The sequence below is a fragment of the Lithobates pipiens genome, unplaced genomic scaffold, assembly GCF_037356315.1.
Source record: "Lithobates pipiens isolate NorthernLeopardFrog02 unplaced genomic scaffold, aLitPip1_a1.2 Scaffold_22, whole genome shotgun sequence".
NCBI lineage: Eukaryota > Metazoa > Chordata > Amphibia > Anura > Ranidae > Lithobates > Lithobates pipiens.
This window is the reverse complement of record NW_027507784.1, coordinates 27,228,459-27,250,726: the sequence shown is the minus strand read 5'-3', so window position 1 is coordinate 27,250,726 and position 22,268 is coordinate 27,228,459. Positions and strand designations below refer to the sequence as shown.

General features: G+C 44.6%; 1 protein-coding gene across 2 annotated transcripts in view; it reads left to right on the top strand.

The window, feature by feature from the left end:
* Nucleotides 1-22,268, top strand: part of LOC143923475 (guanylate-binding protein 6-like) — a 109,581-nt gene that overhangs the window by 33,498 nt on the left and 53,815 nt on the right. For both annotated transcript variants that reach the window (XM_077447162.1, XM_077447161.1), the window contains exons 2-4: nt 5,177-5,246; nt 19,094-19,294; nt 19,374-19,501. In XM_077447162.1, the coding sequence (XP_077303288.1) occupies nt 5,201-5,246; nt 19,094-19,294; nt 19,374-19,501 (375 nt within the window). In that variant the 5' untranslated portion in view covers nt 5,177-5,200. The remainder of the gene's footprint in view (nt 1-5,176; nt 5,247-19,093; nt 19,295-19,373; nt 19,502-22,268) is intronic.

Genomic DNA, 22,268 nt, shown 5'->3' with positions numbered 1-22,268 from the left:
TGACCCATCTGCTCATGGTTCCGGACCCGGCGTCCTGGGCCAGGAAGGGTGTCACCAAGCTAAAACAGGTAATGCCACGGCATGGTATAGCTACGTTCAGGGAATTGCAACAGGCCCATAACCTACCAAGGAAATTCTTATTTAGATATTGGCAGCTCCAGCATGCCCTCCGAGCCCAATTCCCCTCCCGCCCCACACTAGAAACTGACCCAATAGAACGCCTCTTAACCTCGGGAGGACTAGAAAAACCTCTTTCCTCCCTTTATCTCCACTTGACTGTAGCCCATGATGTTAAGAATTGTAGGTCTAGGCTTAGATGGCAGGGGGATATTCCCTTCCTAAGAGAGGAAGAGAGGGAGGAGTGCCTGACTACCTTTATCCCCTCCATGATTGCGGCTAGGGATAGATTTATACAATTAAAATTTGTACACAGGGCCTATTACACGCCACAAAGATTAGCAAATATATACCCAGGCCTTAGCCCCAACTATACTAGATGTGACTTGGAAGTAGGAACCTTTTTCCATATGGTCTGGTCATGTCTGCAGCTGCACCAGTTCTGGAGTGCGGTTGCGGATACCTTGGGAGAGGTATGTGGGATGCAAATACCATTAGACCTCTTGAAATTCTTACTTAGCCACTTGGACGATATAGAGGGGGACCACTATGTTAAATTGTGCCTAACCTATACCCTATTCTATGCGAGACAAGAAATACTACTCAAATGGAAACGATCAGACCCACCATCTAGAGGATCCTAGCAAACAACAATAAACAGTGTATTGCCGCTATACCGCATTACATACGAAAGCAGAAATTGTCCACAGAAATATGATAAGATCTGGTTGAACTGGGTCAATGCATGGGGCTGACCCTTGACAGAGGGGACGGGCCTTATGCAGAGACCTACATTGGTAACCCCCCTGGCCCTTTAGTGAGTCCGCAGTTGACCTCCTCTACATGACATCTGGTCTCACAACCTGGTCAGCCTGGTCCGGAGGTGGGGAGGGCCGGGACATTGGAGTTTGGGCCTTGATGCTGATACAGGCAGCTAAGAATGAAGGAAGCCCCAGTCTATTCCTGTCAATAGATGCTGAAAAAGCTTTCGACAGGGTAGACTGGGGTTTTATGTGGAAAGTTTTGGAGATGATAGGGATAGGACCCGGGATGATTAGCTGGATTAAAGCACTGCACAGGGGCCCTCAAACAACGGTGGAGGTAAACGGATACACATCCTCCCCTTTTATGATGAGAAATGGAACAAGACAGGGTTGCCCCCTGTCCCCCTTATTATTCATACTGACATTGGAACCTTTATTGGCCTATATAAGGAACAGTGTGGACATAAGGGGGATAAGAGTGGTTAGAGAAGAACATAAATTGGCAGCCTTTGCCGATGATGTACTTCTCTTTATTTCACATCCCAGGACAATGCTTCCCAATTTATTGTGAGTTTTGGAAAAGTATGGAGAACTTTCTAATCTTAAAATAAATCCCACAAAGTCGGAAGTATTGAATATTAATATAAATAAGATAGAAGAAGAGAGGTTAGGAAAATAATTCCACTTTATCTGGAAACAGGTTATAAATTACTTGAGGATTAGACTAAGGCCGCGTACACACGGGCGGATTGTCTGTCCAACTTAGTCCGCTGAACCGTGTTTCAGCGGACAATCCGCTCGTGTGTGGGCATCAGCGGACTTTTTCAGCGGACAGTCTGACGGACTAAGTCTTTCGGAATTTCCGTAATTTTGTCCGTCCAAACTTGGTTTTGTCCGTCTAAACTTGGTTTCAGCGGACAGTCCGCTCGTGTGTAGGCAAGTTGGACGGACTAAGTATGGCGCATGCTCAGAAAGGATTTACACGGCCGAAGGTTGCATTGCAGTGTATTGGACGTCGTTTTTCTAGTCCCGTCGTACGTGCTGTACACGTCATCGCGCAAGCTTTCAGCGGACTGTCTGTTCATCGTGTGTGGTCAAGTCCGTTCATTCAAATGTTGGACGGACTGTCTGTCGGATTGTCTGACGAACTTAGTTGGGCAGACAATCCGCCCGTGTGTACGCGGCCTTAGGGATACCTTAAGGAAAATATATTTAATAAATGACATCCCATTGTTAGATGAGATTAGGAGAGAAATAAAAAGAATGTCGTCCGCCCCCCTCTCGTGGTTTGGCCTTATAAATGCGATAAAAATGATGATAACTCCTAAAATCCTCTATAAATTTCAAATGCTCCCATTAAAGATCCCGCAATCGTTTTTCACAATATTAAAAGGTATCATCTCTAGATATATATGGCATAATAAAAGACCACGTATCTCAGGTGCCGTTTTGTGTCAAAGTAAGAAAAAAGGAGGTTTGGCTGTCCCTGACTATTATTATGCGGTGGTAATATCACAAGGGAGAATAGCGAAAAAAGATGGAGGGATATAGAATTTATTATGAGTAGTACACATTTGGGTCATATGGTATGGAATCCACCACATTTTAGGGAATTAGGACTGGATACACATGAAATCACTTATATTACATTGAAAATATGGGATAGAATACATGCGCAAAATGGAAATACAACTCCCCACTAATTCATTTGAAAGATAATGTCTTTTTTTGCACCATGGATGAGGGAGGTTGGGCGAAACTGGATGAAAAAAGCTGTCCAAGTGAAAGACATATTAGATAAAGGAAAAATATGTACTTTTCAGATTTTGCAAGGCGATACAGAACGGTAGAAACTTGATACCTGGAGGTACAACCAGTTGAAAAAAATTGTGGAAAAATTACCTGATCCAATTCGATCGAAAAAGGAATACACAGAAATGGAAACGATGATAGCAAAGGGGAATACAAAAAACAGTATTGCTCAAATTTATAAAATTGTGTTGGAGGAGGAGAATGGGGAGGTCCCTCCATGTATCAAGAAATGGGAAAGGGAAATAGGCACGAGGTGTAATAGTGATAGATCAGGTAAAATATGGAGAATGACACACGAAACGGCACCAGATACTAGGATGGTAGAAATAAATTACAAATGCCTAGCGAGATGGTACCTTACTCCAGATAGATTGAGTAGTTATCAATCTGAAACTTCATCAGAATGCTGGAGAGGGTGTAAAATGGTAGGTACAATGTTTCACATATGGTGGGAATGTTCCACCATAAAAGATTATTGGATAAAGATTATAGCATTGATAAAAGAGATAACGGGGGAGTCTATCCCTCTTGACCCATGGGTCTGTCTGTTCCACGGGATGGACAGACCGATGGGGTCATATAAAGCTTCATTGGTGCCAATTATCTATTTATTAAATACAGCTAAGGGATTGATCCCAAAAAACTGATAGAAACCAGAAAGCCCAAAGATAAGTAAGTGGATAAATGGAGTAAACTATATCCAAAAAATAGAGAGGGAGCAAGATAAAGAGAGGGAGGAGGAAAAGGAAGTGGATAGGGAAGATAAATAGAAGGTTTAGGATCATTTTAAAAATTCATGGAGGTATGTATGGGAGATAACTCGAGAAAATTAGAGCTGGAAAGAGCATGTAGGGTAAGAGGAAGGGTCAATCAGGCAGACTTGTAGTAAAGAGGAGATGGCAATGGAAGTGGGGGGGGGGGGACAGGGGAGGGGTTTCGAGGGGACTGTTGATATATAAGTGATGTAATTTTGGTGTAATATGTCAGACCTCTTGTTTTTATGAGTGGAAAATGGAAAATTTAAATAAAGAATAAAAAATAAATAAAAAAAGGAACAACTGATCAGTCTCTTCACCTCTGACATAACGGAGATCTGTCTATTTACATTGACAGACCTCCGTTCTGTCTCTGTGTGGGCATTGCGACCACCGGGCATACGCATCGGTTCAGTCATCTCGTATGCGCGCGCCCCCTAGTGGTCTTAAAGCGGCCGACGTACAGCTACGATCACTCGCTCGGGCGAGCCAACCTGCCGCAGTATAACTGCGTGGGCTGGTCAGGAAGCAGTTAAAAAGTGTATAAAAATATACTCGAAAACAAATAATGAGTTCAAGCAAAATACAGTCCACAAAGTGCTCCATTCAGCATGGTCAGCCCATGAGTGCCCACTTTGAGATGAAAGGTCCAAAAAAACTGACACATTTTGAGGGGAGTCGCCTCTTCCTCAGAGCTAAGTTTGGAGTGCTGTACCCCCCAAGTGCCAGGGCCTGGTGGGTAAAATGACCTCTTCTTCCCACTCTGTGCCTTGCTTAAGAATGAAAAAAAACTTGCCTTCAGCTGCGCCTAGTGCGGCCGCACAGGAGGGGGCAGAGCCTGTTACCCAACCCCCTCAGCATCAGATTGCCTGACTCGCAAGATCATGCCCCAGCTCAGGTTTATTTACACGAGCTGAGAGCAACAATCCCAGTTTTTGTCCATGGTGCCAGCCCTGTATGCTACCTGTGCCTGTGAGGACCCCAGACTGAGGCTGGGGCCTCCAGGAGTGATCTTCTGCTTTCCATTGCCCAGCTGCCTCTCTGCCTGCACATCCTGCCCTTCTCTCTACCTGGATCCTGCACAGGCTCAAAAGACCCTTCCCACACGGAACCTCAAGACAAGCCACCCAGCACCCAGACCATCCCACTGGCGGCCCTGGGCCATCAGACATCCTAGGCGTGAGTCCCTGAGCCCTCCTGTCCTTCTATGCTGGCACGGCAAGGTGAGAAAGTACCTCAGGGCGGTAATTTGGCATGGCAAAGAGGAAACAGTTCACAGGACATCAAGAAAAAACAGTTCATAGGGCCACTGTAGGATACGGCAAGCCATGCTGCACCTCCCCACATACAGGTAGTATTAATGTTATTTGGAAAGATGGTGGATACTTTGTTAGTAGAAGAATCAGAATGGACAGTGCTGTGTAAAGCATAGGATAGGTGATTGCTAAAACTATAATTGTTCTCTACATGTGAATGGGAGAGTAAGCATTGGGAGAGCAGTGCAGTAATTGTAGGGATCCTTAGCATTGTGTGTTGACATCTAAATTGTTATAGTTGTATGTATATGCTTACAAATGGAATACTAACCATGGGCAGAGTGAATTCTCATACAGACCAGCTGAGAAAATGGTGAAGGATCTGATGGAGATGGAGGGATGGAAGGATAAATGAATGAATGATGATGATGATATGGAATTTGATTCTTCTGTGCCTTCTATTTCCTCACAGATTTCACTTAAACAGGAAGCTGAGATGGCCTCTTGCAGTCGCCAAACACACAAGCGCAATGCACGTGGAGGTGGGTATAACAAGCACTCTGATCACATTAGAGTCATTTTATCTCTCCTAAATACAAAGGTGAGGCACGGCTGAGGAGGACACTTTGGGTTCCCTGAAATCAGTCACAAATGAGAGTGGGTCTGTTGATTTTGCTCAATCTGTATTACGTTCTCACAGTTTTATATACATTATATATATTTATGGTTGAAGCCCTATGGCCGATACGTATCCAAACAAGACAAACTTACCATAAGATTTACAATATGAAATAGACCTCAAGTGTGCTCTGGTCTAATGGACGGTATACCAAAATAAGTGGGCATACTCAAGATTAGAAATGAATATTCATGAAGAGAAATGATTTGAGAAATGCCCTAAAAAGGGGGATGGGAGGGTGGGTATTGTGCACAGGAACCCGACAAAGACCACAGGCGAGCGGGCTGGTTAAATACCCCCCCGGGCTTCTCCCATAAATTCAGGCCACCATACTGGCCTTCCTACTTATGGTTGAAGCCCTATGGCCGATACGTATCCGAACAAGACAAACTAATTATAAGATTTACAATATGAAATGGACCTGAAGCGTGCCCTGGTCTAATGGACGGTATATCAAAATAAGGGGGCAAAACATTTAGGTAGGGGTGAAAGTTCTTTATTCATTTCCAGTCTTATTCATTGAGCAAGTTGGGTGAATGCCCGAGACATCTCCACCTGAGGATTAAGGATATAACGGACGAAGCAGGCCGACTTCAAGGCTGCTCCGATACGGAAAGAGTGGCCGGAGTACTCACTGGGTTTGAGGTGTAAGTTACGAAAAGGAGAATCCTCACGTGTTTCATGAACTGGCAGGTGTAGTGTCACAGTTTGCTGCCTATCACAGGATGGTGCGGAAGTGACGTTGTTGCGTACTGCGCATGCGCGATGCGTTCCAAACGCTCGCGCCGTGCGTTCCAACATAGTTTCGGCAATACAGTTCAGCGTAACCATCACATAATGTTACGGAAGTGTTCGTTACAACACTAATACTTCCCTTGTTACCTAGTAGGTTTTGCATTGCTGGGACTTGTAGTGCCTATCCTGAGCTACATGCTTCAATGTTCAGTGTCCTCATCCCTATCCTCATGCTTCAATGTTCAGTGTCCATCCTTATCCCCGTGCTTCAATGTTCAGTGTCCTTATCCCCGAGCTTCAATGTTCAGTGTCCATCCTTATCCCCGTGCTTCAATGTTCAGTGTCCTCATCCTTATCCCCGAGCTTCAATGTTCAGTGTCCATCCTTATCCCCGTGCTTCAATGTTCAGTGTCCTCATCCCTATCCGCGAGCTTCAATGTTCAGTGTCCTCATCCTTATCCCTGTGCTTCAATGTTCAGTGTCCTCATCCCTATCCCCATGCTTCAATGTTCAGTGTCCTCATCCCTATCCGCGAGCTTCAATGTTCAGTGTCCTCATCCTTATCCCTGTGCTTCAATGTTCAGTGTCCTCATCCCTATCCCCATGCTTCAATGTTCAGTGTCCTCATCCCTATCCGCAAGCTTCAATGTTCAGTGTCCTCATCCTTATCCCTGTGCTTCAATGTTCAGTGTCCTCATCCCTATCCGCAAGCTTTAAATGTTCAGTGTCCTCATCCTTATCCCTGTGCTTCAATGTTCAGTGTCCTCATCCTTATCCCCGAGCTTCAATGTTCAGTGTCCATCCTTATCCCTGTGCTTCAATGTTCAGTGTCCTCATCCCTATCCGCAAGCTTCAATGTTCAGTGTCCTCATCCTTATCCCCATGCTTCGATGTTCAGTGTCCTCATCGAAGCAGGGGGATAAGGATGAGGACACTGAACATTGAAGCTCGCGGATAGGGATGAGGACACTGAACATTGAAGCACAGGGATAAGGATGAGGACACTGAACATTGAAGCTCGCGGATAGGGATGAGGACACTGAACATTGAAGCACGGGGATAAGGATGGACACTGAACATTGAAGCTCGGGGATAAGGATGAGGACACTGAACATTGAAGCACGGGGATAAGGATGGACACTGAACATTGAAGCTCGGGGATAAGGATGAGGACACTGAACATTGAAGCACGGGGATAAGGATGGACACTGAACATTGAAGCATGGGGATAGGGATGAGGACACTGAACATTGAAGCATGTAGCTCAGGATAGGCACTACAAGTCCCAGCAATGCAAAACCTACTAGGTAACAAGGGAAGTATTAGTGTTGTAACGAACACTTCCGTAACATTATGTGATGGTTACGCTGAACTGTATTGCCGATGTAGTGTCACAGTTTGCTGCCTATCACAGGATGGTGCGGAAGTGACGTTGTTGCGTACTGCGCATGCGCGATGCGTTCCAAACGCTCGCGCCGTGCGTTCCAACATAGTTTCGGCAATACAGTTCAGCGAAACCATCACATAATGTTACGGAAGTGATGTTACACACAACACAAACACGGGCCACGTTGTTGCGTACTGCGCATGCGCGATGCGTTCCGAACACTTGCGCTGTGCGTTCCAACATAGTTTCGGCAATACAGTTCAGCGTAACCATCACATAATGTTACGGAAGTGTTCGTTACAACACTAATACTTCCCTTGTTACCTAGTAGGTTTTGCATTGCTGGGACTTGTAGTGCCTATCCTGAGCTACATGCTTCAATGTTCAGTGTCCTCATCCCTATCCCCATGCTTCAATGTTCAGTGTCCATCCTTATCCCCGTGCTTCAATGTTCAGTGTCCTCATCCTTATCCCCGAGCTTCAATGTTCAGTGTCCATCCTTATCCCCGTGCTTCAATGTTCAGTGTCCTCATCCCTATCCGCGAGCTTCAATGTTCAGTGTCCTCATCCTTATCCCCCTGCTTCAATGTTCAGGGTCCTCATCCTTATCCCCGAGCTTCAATGTTCAGTGTCCTCATCCCTATCCCCCTGCTTCAATGTTCAGTGTCCTCATCCCTATCCGTGAGCTTCAATGTTCAGTGTCCTCATCCTTATCCCCCTGCTTCGATGAGGACACTGAACATCGAAGCATGGGGATAAGGATGAGGACACTGAACATTGAAGCTTGCGGATAGGGATGAGGACACTGAACATTGAAGCACAGGGATAAGGATGGACACTGAACATTGAAGCTCGGGGATAAGGATGAGGACACTGAACATTGAAGCACGGGGATAAGGATGGACACTGAACATTGAAGCATGGGGATAGGGATGAGGACACTGAACATTGAAGCATGTAGCTCAGGATAGGCACTACAAGTCCCAGCAATGCAAAACCTACTAGGTAACAAGGGAAGTATTAGTGTTGTAACGAACACTTCCGTAACATTATGTGATGGTTACGCTGAACTGTATTGCCGAAACTATGTTGGAACGCACGGCGCAAGTGTTTGGAACGCATCGCGCATGCGCAGTACGCAACAACGTGGCCCGTGTTTGTGTTGTGTGTAACATCACTTCCGTAACATTATGTGATGGTTTCGCTGAACTGTATTGCCGAAACTATGTTGGAACGCACGGCGCGAGCGTTTGGAACGCATCGCGCATGCGCAGTACGCAACAACGTCACTTCCGCACCATCCTGTGATAGGCAGCAAACTGTGACACTACACAGGCACTCAAAGGTTTGACCAGAAAGGGTAAAAGGGGACTAGAGTCTGGCTGTTCAGGCAGGAGTGAGAGTAGATGACTAAGCACGGTAACTGGACACCAGGCATTGTCAGTCTTATAGAGATGGATCTAAACGAAATCAATCAGCGCTGAACAAAATAAAATAAAATACATACAATATATACTAAAATACTGCGGCTAGAATACTATAGGTCAAAATACCAAATCCCACAATAAGATTTAAAAGTAACAGTACAGCGCAGATAAAAACGAACAAAATTATACTAACAAAGTAATAAATATAACACATATAGATAAATCTATAAATAAACGAAATATAGGATAGGTAAGATGAGTTTTCAAGAAAGTCCACATGTGCAGTGTGTCTTCATTCAGCATAAACAGGTGATGATGTGATCCCTTCCACCAAAGAGCAAGATGGACTCTCACCACAAACTGACCTGTCTGATTTATCAGGGGTCCAGTGTTTGAGGTGAGAGTCCATCTTGCTCTTTGGTGGAAGGGATCACATCATCACCTGTTTATGCTGAAAGAAGACACACTGCACATGTGGACTTTCTAGAAAACTCATCTTACCTATCCTATATTTCGTTTATTTATAGATTTATCTATATGTGTTATATTTATTACTTTGTTAGTATAATTTTGTTAGTTTTTATCTGCGTTATAGAGATGGATGTCTATCTGGAGCCTGCCTGCTGGGTTTTGGATACCGTGAGGTGAAGAGCGAAATGGTCTTGATAGCGAACCAAGTGACGTCTTGACCGGCTGAGTTGTTATAGGTGAACTCGCTAGGCCGCAAGAACCCATAGTAGGCCAGGTAGATGGCTGCTTGTATGACCAGGATGGGGAGAACACCAAATGAGGAACTGGCAAGCATAGCAGATATATCTCTAAAGATGGTACTTGTAATAGGAAGACATTTGGCTTTAACTACCGGCTGCCGCTTCTGGATGCTACGCAGGACAGCTCGGATCGTATGGGACGCGAACATGAATGGTTTTATGGGATCTCGAAGCGCCAGAATGTGCTGTATGCTGGCTAAGTATACCCAGATAGTGTTGTAGGATAGGGCCAACTGACTATGGCAATATGAGACAAAGGCCAGTATGTGCCTGGCGTCTGTTGGTGTTCCCGCTGAGAAGGTAGCTAGGAACTTGTTAAATACATCCCAAGCTATTAGACATGTGCATGCGTTTTCGTCCGAATGCATTTTCGTCCGAATTTCAGCTATTTTCGTTTTGACAAATGATAACGAAAGCACAGAATCCGAAAAACGAAAGATCTGACATAAATAAATGCTTTATTTTCGTTTTAGTTGTTACAACAGTTCGGTATAGAATAGGAGATTTCGACGTGACTCTGAGAATAACAAGCTGTCTATAGAACCTGTGGTCGAATGTGCCTAACCTTACCTCTATTAGTCCAAGATTATATAGAGAAAATATTCGACAGAGAAAAAAGATTTCACAGAGAGAAAAGATTCTGCAAGTTACTGTCCTAAAAAGTGTTTGGGGACCCGGGTCCTGCCTCAGGGGACATGGATCAATGCAAAAAAAAGTTTTAAAAACGAACGTTTTTTCGGGAGCAGTGATTTTAATAATGATTAAAGTGAAACAATAAAAGTGTAATATTCCTTTAAATTTTGTAGGGGGGGGGGGTGTCTATAGTATGCCCGTGAAGGGGCTCATGTTTCTGGTGCTTAGAACTGTCCCTGCACAAAGTGTCATTTATGCAGGAAAAAAAGTCCTTTAATATCACTCGCAGCTATTATGAATTGTCGGCTCCGTAATACAGAGAACACTCATTGAAAGTAATTGATAAAAAAAAAATACAATTACCAGGCCCTTCAGGTCTGGTATGGATATTAAGGGGAACCCTGCCTCAAATTTAAGAAAAAAATTGACATGGGGTTCCCCCTAAATATCCATAACCAGACCCTTCAGGTCTGGTATGGATATTAAGGGGAACCCCGCGTCAAATGTAAAAAAAAATTGACGTGGGGGCCCCCCTAAAAATCCATACCAGACCCTTTATCTGAGCACGCAACCTGGCAGGCTGCAGGAAAAGAGTGGGGGACGAGAGAGCGCCCCCCCCCACCTGAACCGTACCAGGCCACATGCCCTCAACATTGGGAGGATGCTTTGGGGGTCTGTGACCCCTCAAAGCACCTTGTCCCCATGTTGATGAGGACAAGGGCCTCATCCCCACAACCCTGGCCGGTGGTTGTGGGGGTCTGTGGGCGGGGGGCTTATCAGAATCTGGAAGCCCCCTTTAACAAGGGGACCCCCAGATCCTAAAAATAGTTAAATAAGACAAACACACTTTTGAAAAATTCCTTTATTAAAAATAAAAAAAAGATCCCAGCGGTGGTAATCCACACACACTGCAGGGATTCCGGCAGCCTGACGTTTCTTATATACGGAGGGCGGGGCCACCCCTTACCTGACCCCGCCCCTCTGACGCAAGGGGAAACCCGGGGTTCCCTGTGACGTATGGGTGACCCCGCACCCCTCTGATGTAACACAGGCAGGTTTCCGTTACATCAGAGGGGGTGGGGTCACCCATACGTCACGGGGGAACCCCGGGTTTCCCCTTGCCTCAGAGGGGGGCGAGGCCAGGGGACGGGAGGCCCCGCCCTCCGTATATAAGAAACGTCAGGCCGCCGGAATCCCTGCAGTGTCTCCTCCGTGGAGACAGAAGAAGGATGCTGCGCTGATTCAGATGAGCCATCACTGGACCCCGGAGAGATGATCGTCCGTCGCTGGATAGCAAGAGTGGATTAGCACCGCTGGAATCTTTTTTTTATTTTTTTATTTTTTTAATAAAGGAATTTTTCAAAAGTGTGTTTGTCTTATTTAACTATTTTTTAAACTTTCTTTGTGAAATGGTAGGGGTACTTTTGTACCCCCTTGCCATTTCAAACAGGGGGGGGTCGGGATCTGGGGGTCCCCTTGTTAAAGGGGGCTTCCAGATTCTGATAAGCCCCCCGCCCGCAGACCCCACAACTACCGGCCAGGGTTGTGGGGATGAGGCCCTTGTCCTCATCAACATGGGGATAAGGTGATTTGAGGGGTCACAGACCCCCAAAGCATCCTCCCAATGTTGAGGGCATGTGGCCTGGTACAGTTCAGGAGGGAGGGGGGCGCTCTCTCGCCCCCCCTCTTTTCCTGCGGCCTGCCAGGTTGCGTGCTCGGATAAAGGGTCTTGTATGGATTTTTAGGGGGACCCCCACGTCAATTTTTTTTTTAATTTGACGCGGGGTTCCCCTTAATATCCATACCAGACTTGAAGGGTCTGGTTATGGATATTTAGGGGGAACCCCACGTCAAATTTTTTCTTAAATTTGAGGCAGGGTTCCCCTTAATATCCATACCAGACCTGAAGGGCCTGGTAATTGAATTTGGGGGACCCCCACGCTTTTTTATTTATTTATTTATTTATTTATTTTTTATCAATGACTTTCAATGAGTGTTCTCTGTATTACGGAGCCGACAATTCATAATAGCTGCGAGTGATTTTAAAGGACTTTTTTCCTGCATAAATGACACTTTGTGCAGGGACAGTTCTAAGCACCAGAAACATGAGCCCCTTCACAGGCATACTATAGACACCCCCCCCCCCCCTACGAAAATTTAAAGGAATATTACACTTTTATTGTTTCACTTTAATCATTATTAAAATCACTGCTTCCGAAAAACGGCCGTTTTTAAAACTTTTTTTTGCATTGATCCATGTCCCCTGGGGCAGGACCCGGGTCCCCAAACACTTTTTAGGACAGTAACTTGCAAATTAGTCTTTAAAATTAGCACTTTAGATTTTGAACGCTGGAGTCCCATAGACTTTAATAGGGTTCTAAAGTATGCTATATACTAGCTCCGTCGAATCTTCTTTATACATTCGACAGACACCATAAGCCTTCAAAGACAGATTCGACCGTAATTCATGTGGATTTTCAGACGAATGCAATTTTTGAACGAAAAACTAAATAAATAAAAACGAATTTCGGGAGTAACTAAATAAATTAAGTTTTCGGACGAAAACGAAATTCCGAAACAAAATAATTTTACTCTGCACATGTCTACAAGCTATACGGTAGGCTTTGAGTGTGTTATGGGACAGAGACTGGTTGATGAGCTGAGTGGCTCCATGCAGATGCTGCTCCAGTTCAGGGTCAGCTGAGACCAAACCGGGATAGGGGCTGACACCTGATCGGCTTCTGGAAGCTGCCAGAAGAAGGAGATGAAATTAAGGCGTGAAAGTGCGTTTGCTGCAAGGTTGTATTTACCAGAGATGAATGTACAGTGAACATTAAACTGATGCTGCAGAGACAGATGTACCAGCCTGCATAAGAAGGACATCACCGAGAGCGACTTGGACTATATTAATAATATCAGCCTTGGCCTGATTGTCGGTGGTGAAGCCTACGGTTTGTCTGTCCAGTTATGACCCCAGAGCTGGCTGGCTGCTACGATCGGTTAGAGCTCGAAGAGGTAGGAGGTCCGGCTAAACACAGGGATTAAAAGTATCTGTGATGGCCAGGGTCCAGCAAACCAATGGTGGCCGAAAATTGCAGCGAAGCCTGTGGAGGCTGCAGCATCTTTCACCACCTGCTGTGACAGGGGTGAGATAGACTGTATGAACATAGATATCCCATTCCAGGTGGAAAGGAACTCCTCCCACATTGATAAGTCTGCTATAGCTGCAGTGTCCAGGCTGAGGATCTGATTGGGGTCTTGTGCCTGTGAGAGATAGACCAATAGGCGCAAAATTAAGCATGTCCAATAGCGTCTAGAGCTGTTTTTTTGTACACCCTCTCGTATGGGTGAACTCCTGGAGAACTGGCCTAATGTGGGTCAATTTGTTGAGGGGAAGGCTGGCCTGCATGGAGCAAGGGTCCAGGTTGACTCAGAGGAAGGTGATGGAGTGTGTTGGTCCGTTGTTTTCAGCGATGGGGATATTGAGATTTCCAAAGACGACTCTCAACATGTTGAGGTCTCTTGGTGGCACACCGGGCTGCTCTATGAACAAGAATTTGTCCAGGTAATGGATAACTTCCTAACACTGAGCTTTGTGTAATAGAATCCAGGTGAGAGATTGTGCAAACGTGTCAAAGAGCCAGGGGCTGCTCTTAGAGCCAAATGTCAGCTTGGTAGCGAAATAGTACACGTCTCTCCATTTAACACCATGCCAGCACCAGAGAGATGGGTGGATAGGCAAAAGCTTAAAGATATCTGAGATCAGCCTTGGATAGCCAGTCGCCTGTGCCTGCTTTAAGGATGGCCTGGATTGCCATGTCAACTGAGGCGTACTTCAAGGAGAACTCTTTGGAGGGGAATCAGGGAATTCAGGCTGGGAACGTGGGACGAATGAGGCGCAGACAGGTCGTACACCAAACTGACTTTATTAGAGAACTTGCCCCTGACAAGCCCAATAAGGCTAACTCTCCAGCTGTTGAAAGGGGGCTGCGCGAAGGGACCTATGACAAAGCCTCCCTCTAGTTCAGCTTGTAGCAACTGGTCCATGGCCTGCTCGTCGGTTGCCGCTGAGCAGAGATTCCTGCACTCATAGGTTGGGCAGGGAGATGAGGCCGGTATGAAAGCCTGCAGTAAATTCTTGGATGAGGAAGGTGGCTAGTGAGGGAGTGGGGTGTGTGGTGAGATATAATCCCAACCACAGGACATCTATACAGCTTAGTCATGAGTTCTTTTGTTTGACCTCACACAGATTTCTCGGATGCGCCCTGTGGCATATGACACAGACATGAAGCAGGCGGCCTTGGCTAAAATGACAGCCATAGTTATAGTTGTTGCAGATGACTGCTCCTCCTGAAGTCCGAACAGAGCGTCCGAACTTATCTACCTGGGGCTTCTGCACTGGGGCTGATGGGCCTTGAACTCTACTGGATGTAGAGGGGAACTCAAAGGGGTGACTGACTGCCACGTCGGCGCACCAGGTGGCGGTGTGGGTGGAGGACTGGCAGATCGCGCACAGCGGTGAGTGCAAGCCAGCAAAATTATGACAGAACAACTCAGTGTCCATGAGGCTCCAATCCATGGCTGCCTGAAATTGTACCAGCCTGGCAGCTGCCTTTGCGGAGAGGGAATGATGGTAATCGTAGGATGAAAACCCTCTGTATTTGTAGCCCAGGTACACCACGGTGTGGAGATACAAGTCCAGCTCTTTCCTTCTGCTGGGGGAGGCTGAGCATATGACATCCCTCAATATCCCGAAGGCTAGCGCAAACTCTGGGAAAGACAACTTCGGGTTGAGCCTAGGGTCTTTGGCCTTGAGGACCACTGAGACATCTCCCCAGGTATAGGCTTTGTTTTCTGCCAGGTCGTGGACAGAAATTAGTAGGGAGGCAAGGTTGATGTCCTTGCCATCCAGGATGTCCTTCCTTATGCTGGCTGGAACTAAATGTGCTGGGCAGATAACGGGACTTGTCCCTGTGGTACCTGTCGGAAGTGGTGTCAGAGCCTGAACTGCGGTTGGGTCAGGGATAGTCGTGGCCCAGTGAGCCTCTAAGAGCGCCACTCTGGCCTGGATGTCCGTGACTGTCTTTGCCAAAGATGACACCATGGTGTGGAGTTGTGATATGGCAGCGGAAATTTATTGAAGAGAAGCCTGTTAGGTACTGGGCCCAGCTGTGGCTAGCGGGGGGAAGAGGAGCCTGAAAAGCTTTGCCTTCCTGGCTGTGGTGGGGAAAGGCACACCCCTGCACCTTAGTTCTGCCGTCAGCTTGGGGATGCTCCATCGCCTGAGGGATTACACACTGCCACTCACTGACACTGGGGAAGGTGTAAGAGGGGTGGTGAGGTGTTTGCTGCCAGCTTGAGACATGGCTCTAGGTGGCTTGTACCCTAGACAGGATTTCCTGTCTCTTCGAGGTCACAAGATGGTCAACCGTAAACCTATTGAGGGTTGACATAAGTCAAGATTTTTTCCCCCTTCCTATATCAACATACGTACCCAGCTCCTGTCCTTTAAAAGATGGGTGTATACACATACGTGTATATATATATATTTTTTTTTAACCTGGGGAAATACCATCCAACCTGGTGCAGGAGGGACCTACTGAACTTGACCGACCCGGAGAGAGAAATGACAGATGACAACTGGTGAGTTTGACTAACTTGAAAAGGTGACTTAAGTGACTGACTCGTATAACTCCACAGTGCGTTTAGGCAACTTAGTTGGTTTGAAGTGGTTTTGAGTCTTTGACTTGATATGACAGCTGCATGAAAAATGAAATGAGTGAAATGTTTTGTGCCATTGCACAAATTGGTGCCGCGACTGCGACTAGCAATCCAGATAAAACTGTGAAAAAAAACAAAAAAAACAAGAAGAAATTAAATGAGGCCAAGGCAACTGGGGCACACCGAGACGAATCGATGCATCATCGATGCCACTGGATTCGAATTGGAGCGCGGTACGTGACAGTGAAATTAAATGAGAACTTTGCCATGACAGAGGCATGAAACGGTTGTGCAGCGACTACGACTGACAATGAACCGGGAATGTACAGAAATGTTGCCAACAAATATCTGGGGTACATGAGGATGTGACCGGTTTTGAATCGGAATGTGACAGTAAAATGATTTCCCATGACAGAGGCACGAATCGGTGAGCCGCAAACTGTGATTGACAATGACCGGAATCTGGAGCATGTACTGAAATGAGGCCGAAAAATAACTGGGGCACGCCAAACTAATCGGTGCATCACGGATGCGACTGGATTATAATCGTAATGTTATACGTAACAGTGAAATGATTTCTCATGACAGAGGCACGAATCAGTGAGCCGCAAACTGCGACTGGCAATGACCGGACTCTGGAGTATGTACTGTAGTGAGGCCAAAAACAACTGGGGCACACCGGGATGAATCGGTGCATGATGGATGCGACTAGATTCGAATCGGAGAGCGGTACCTGACAGTGAAATGATTGAAATGATTTAGCCATAACGGAGACAGGAATCGTTGTGCCGCCATTTTGCGACTGGCAACGACCTGTCTGTGGAGCATGGCACCGAGGTGAAGATACAACATGAGACATGCCCAAACGAAGCTGTGCGATATACTAATGCAGCTAAAGTTCGAATTGAAGTGAGACACGGGAAATGAGAAAATTTTGGTTACAACAGAGGTGCGAGTGAGTGGCTAACAATATGGCTATGTGTAGGGTTTCAACGAATGACTCGTACGTTTTGATATCGAGATTCGTGACAAGGTATCTAACAGAAATGCATGAAATGAAGGTCAAACGAAAAACCCTACCTGCGACAGCCGAGCCAGACACGTTGTACAACTCACGATCGGGAAACAAAAACCACGAGACCTCTGGAGACGGAACTCACGAATGCTGACAAATCTCGAATAGTCAGCCTAGTGACTTAGTATCACGCACAGGAAACCGACAAAGACCACAGGCGAGCAGGCTGGTTAAACACCCCCCCGGGCTCCTCCCATAAATTCAGGCCACCATACTGGCCTTCCTACATATATAGAAAAAGTACAAATGGGATTGCTGCACTTAAAATGTATTTAAAGAAGACATCAATTCAGGTTCCATATTAGTGTCAAATGCATGACAGTTTCAGGCTGTACAGATAGTGTTCTTCTTAACAACTAGACACATACAATCATTTTATTCTATGCATTTTCTCTCATATGGGATCTTAGACATGTGCAATTTGTTTCGTTCTGAATAATTTTTTTAACGAATCTCGACAAATTCGTTCATTCAGAAATATCCGAATCTGTGAAAACCTGTTTAATGAATTGTTCCGAATATTCATAAAGTCGAATATTCTGAAATTGGTAAATTCGTAAATTCACACATTCACACATTCGTAAATTCGTACATGCTTAAATTCGTACATTCGTAAATTCAGAAATTAGGAAATCTGAAATAATAATTAACTAATAATTATGTAACTATTACTAACTATTAAATTATCGGTATTGGAATTTCCTTTCAAATTTGGCTGTTAGTGAACATAACGAATACAAATTTATCCGAAGTTACAAATAATTTTCCGAAATAACAAATGCTGTATCTAAACAAATGGGTCATAATGAATTAATAATAATAAATAATAATAATAAATACTTTTTATTATTATTATTTATTATTCATTTGTTCCGTTCCATTTGCTTAGATGCGGCATTTGTTATTTTAGGTAATTCGTAACTTTGGATAAATTCGTATTCGTTACATTCACTAACAGCCAAATTTGAAAGGAAATTACAATACCTATAATTTAATAGTTAGTTATTATTTCAGATTTGCAAATTTTCGGGTTTTCAGTTTTTCGAATTTTGAATTTCCAAATTTACGGATTTAATAATTTACGAATTTACGAATGTACGAATGTACTAATTTATGAATGTATGACTTTACGAATGTGCAAATGTACTAATTTACGAATGTATGAATTTACAAATGTACTAATTTATGAATGTATGAATTTACGAATGTACTAATTTATGAATGTACGAATGTACTAATTTACGAATGTATAAATTTGCGAATGTGCGAATGTACTAATTTATGAATGTATGAATTTATGAATTGCGATCATAACGAATGACCCAAAAAATGAAAAAAAAGAAAAGCAAATAAAATGAAAACAAACACATTTTTTGGCAGTGCTACCGCTTTTCTCATTACATTCGATATGCACTAAAGAAGAACAAACACATATCATAAATTTTTATATATAACCAACTGTATCCAAAAAAAATTACAAATATTATCATTGTTTCACAAGCTTAAAAATTTATAAAACAAAGAAATAAATATAAATCAAAATCTGAATTCAATCCATACCCATATAGCTCTCCTGTCTCTCGATCTGACAACTACATTGGGAGGGGCTGAGAATCCCTTGCTGATGTCAGTGGGGGGCGGGGGGGTAGGCGGTCACATGAGTGCTGAGCGGCGCTCTGAAATAAGGTATAGAATGGTATTTTTTTTATAAAGCACACTGGGGCATCTAACATTATTAAACACAGAGGATTGTGTGAAAATGTAGGGGCGGACACTGTCACGAGCTGACAGGCGGGGGGGGGGGGGGGGACAGAGGAGAGCTGTGGAAGATGGAGGCACGTAAACTGACCATGGTGCCAGGGCATATCATTTTTTATTGTACAGGTGGAAAAATTGATCTATGCTTTACCTACAGCTTGCAGGTTCTTTCTCATAGGTTTATTGTAACTTCCCTTCATTTAGAGCTGATTTCCATCAAGATGAAAGCCCCAGTTTGCCTAATTGAGAACACAGTAGAAGATGGAAATGCAAAGCTTGTGGTAAACCCTGAGGCCATCACAATCCTCTCCAAGATACACCAACCAGTGGTGGTGGTGTCAATTGTTGGCCTGTACCGTACAGGAAAGTCCTACTTGATGAACAAGTTGGCTGGAGCTCAGAAAGGTGAGTGTCAGTTAGAAAGAAGCTATATAGCTACTGCTGCAAGTTTAAATGATAATTTTTCTAAGTTTTATAATTAAAGGATTCAGCCTGGGTGCTACAGTTCAATCTAAAACCAAGGGTATCTGGATGTGGTGTGTTCCTCACCCTACCAAAAGTAATCACACTCTGGTTCTATTGGACACAGAAGGTCTCGGTGATGTAGAGAAGGTGAGAACATGATATAAATTGCCTATTTGTCCTTAATTGGCCCTTCATGATTTTTTGTTAATGTTCAAATAAAGTACTGTCAGGTCAAACAAAGTTATAGTCAGGTGTAGGGATGAGCTTCGAGTTCAAGTCGAACTCATGTTGAACTCGAGCATTGTCTGTTCGCCTGTTCACCGAACAGCAAACAATTTGGGGTGTTCGCGGCAAATTCGAAAAGCCGTGGAACACCCTGTACAAGTCTATGGGAGAAATCTAAAGTGCTCATTTTAAAGACTTATATGAAAGTTATTCTCATAAAAAGTGATTGAGAATCCGAGTCCTGCCCCAGGGGACATGTATCAATGCAAAAGAAAGTTTTAAAAACTGCCATTTTTTCGGGAGCAGTGATTTTAATAATGATTAAAGTGAAACAATAAAAGTGTAATATTCCTTTAAATTTCATACCTAGGGGGTGTGTATAGCATGTCTGTGAAGGTGCGCATGTTTCCAGTGCTTAGAACTGTCCCTGCACAAAGTGTCATTTCTGCAGGAAAAAAAGTAATTTAAAAGCACTGGTGGCTATAATGAATTGTCGGCTCCCCGTTATACAGAGAACAGTCATTGAAAGTCATTGATAAAAAAAAAAAGCGTGGGGTTCTCCCCAAATTCAATTACCAGGCCCTTCAGGTCTGGTATGGATATTAAGGGGAACCCCACATCAAATTTAAAAAAAAATGATGCGGAGTTCCCCCCAAATATCCATACCAGACCCTTTAGGTCTGGTATGGATTTTAAGGGGAACTCCACGTCAATTTTTTTTTTTAAATAGCGTGGAGTTCCCCCCAAAAATCCATACCAGACCCTTTATCCTAGCATGCAACCTGGCAAGCCGCAGGAAAATAGGGGAGATGAGAGAGCGCCCCTCCTCCTGAACTGTAGCAGGCCACATGCCCTCAACATTGGGAGGATGCTTTGGGGGTCTGCGACCCCTCAAACCCCTCAAAGCACCATGTCCCCATGTTGATGGGGACAAGGGCCTCATCCTCACAACCCTGGCTGGTGGTTGTGGGGGCCTGCGGGTGGGGGGCTTATCAGAATCTGGAAGTCCCCTTTAACAAGGGGCCCCTCAGATCCCACCCCCCCTGTTTGAAATGGTAAGGGGGTACAAAAGTACTCCTACCATTTCACAAAGAAAATGTAAAAAATTGTTAAAAAACACACTGACAACATTGGGAAAAGTCCTTTATTAAAAATAAAAAAAATGTAAAAAATTAAAAAAAAGTTTCCACTCTTGCTATTCAGCGATGGCTGGTCTCTTCTCCGGGGTCCAGCGATGGGTGATCTCTCCCCATGGTCCAGCGCATCCTTTCTCCACCAGAGACACTGCGGGAATCCCGGCAGCCAGATAAGGTCTTAGCTGAGAAGGACGGGCCACCCGTCACCTGACCCCCCCCCCTGACACAAGGGGGAACCCGGGCTTCCCCAGTGATGTGCGGGTGACCCCGCCCCCTCTAATGTAATGGAAACCTGAAGGGTCTGGAATGGATATTTGGGGGGAACCCCACGTCTTTTTTTTTTTAATTTGACCCGGTTTCACCTTAATATCAATACCAGACCTGAAGGGCCTGGTAATTGAATTTGGGGGGAACCCCACGCTTTTTTGTTTTTTATCAATAACTTTCAATGACTGTTCTCTGCATTATGGGGAGCCGACAATTCATTATATCCGCGAGTGCTTTTAAATTACTTTTTTTCCTGCAGAAATGACACTTTGTGCAGGGACAGTTCTAAGCATGGGAAACATGCGCCCCTTTACAGGCATACTATACACACCCCCCGGTACGAAATTTAAAGGAATATTACACTTTTATTGTTTCACTTTAAGCATTATTAAAATCACTGCTCCTGAAAAAAGTTTTTTTTGCATTGATCCATGTCCCCTGGGGCAGGACCGGGTCCCAAAACACTTTTTAGGACAATAACTTGCATATTAACCTTTAAAATTAGCACTTTTGATTTTGAACGTTTGAGTCCCATAGACTTTAATAGGGTTCTAAAGTTCAAGCGAAGTTTAGGTCTGTTCGCAGGTTCTGGGGCAAACCGAACCTGCATAGCATACTAGCTCATTGTGTAATACTCACCTGGGATCGAAGCCCCCGCTGCGGTGCCCTACACAGCACCGGCCGGCGACATGTCGTCCCGGAGTTACTTCGGGTATCGCGGCTCCGGTGCTGTGATTGGTTGGAGCCACGATGATGTCACTCTCAGCCAAACTGGTGCCAAAACCTTTACAATTAACCCTCAGAACCCCATTGCGGTTCTGAGGGAAAAAAACCCCTAAATTTCCACTTATAGCGCACACTTGTTAAAGTGTGACCGCTACACAGGGGATATCTCTTAAACCATTCAGGATTAGAAGATAGAAAATGAAAGATGTATATACTTCGCTCCTGTCTAAATTAAACAGAATTAATGTGAACTACAAAATGAAATAATATATAAAACGGCTGCTGCCCCTAACTAAGGTAGATGTGCTACTTTAGATATTAGTGAATTAAATGTAGGGGGCACTCAAACACCAGGTAAAAATACTACTGCGCAATATACGAAAAAAGTACCTAAGAGAACACACTTAAAAAGCAGGTCAAAGAAGATTTTGGCAAGTTATTACTTGCTAAATAGGTGGAGACTGTAGAAGCATAAAAAAAAGAAACCTTCCTCCAACAAAGATCATAGATGGGATATGTAACGAAAATATAAAAAGGAACCAATAGTGTAATCTTGTTTA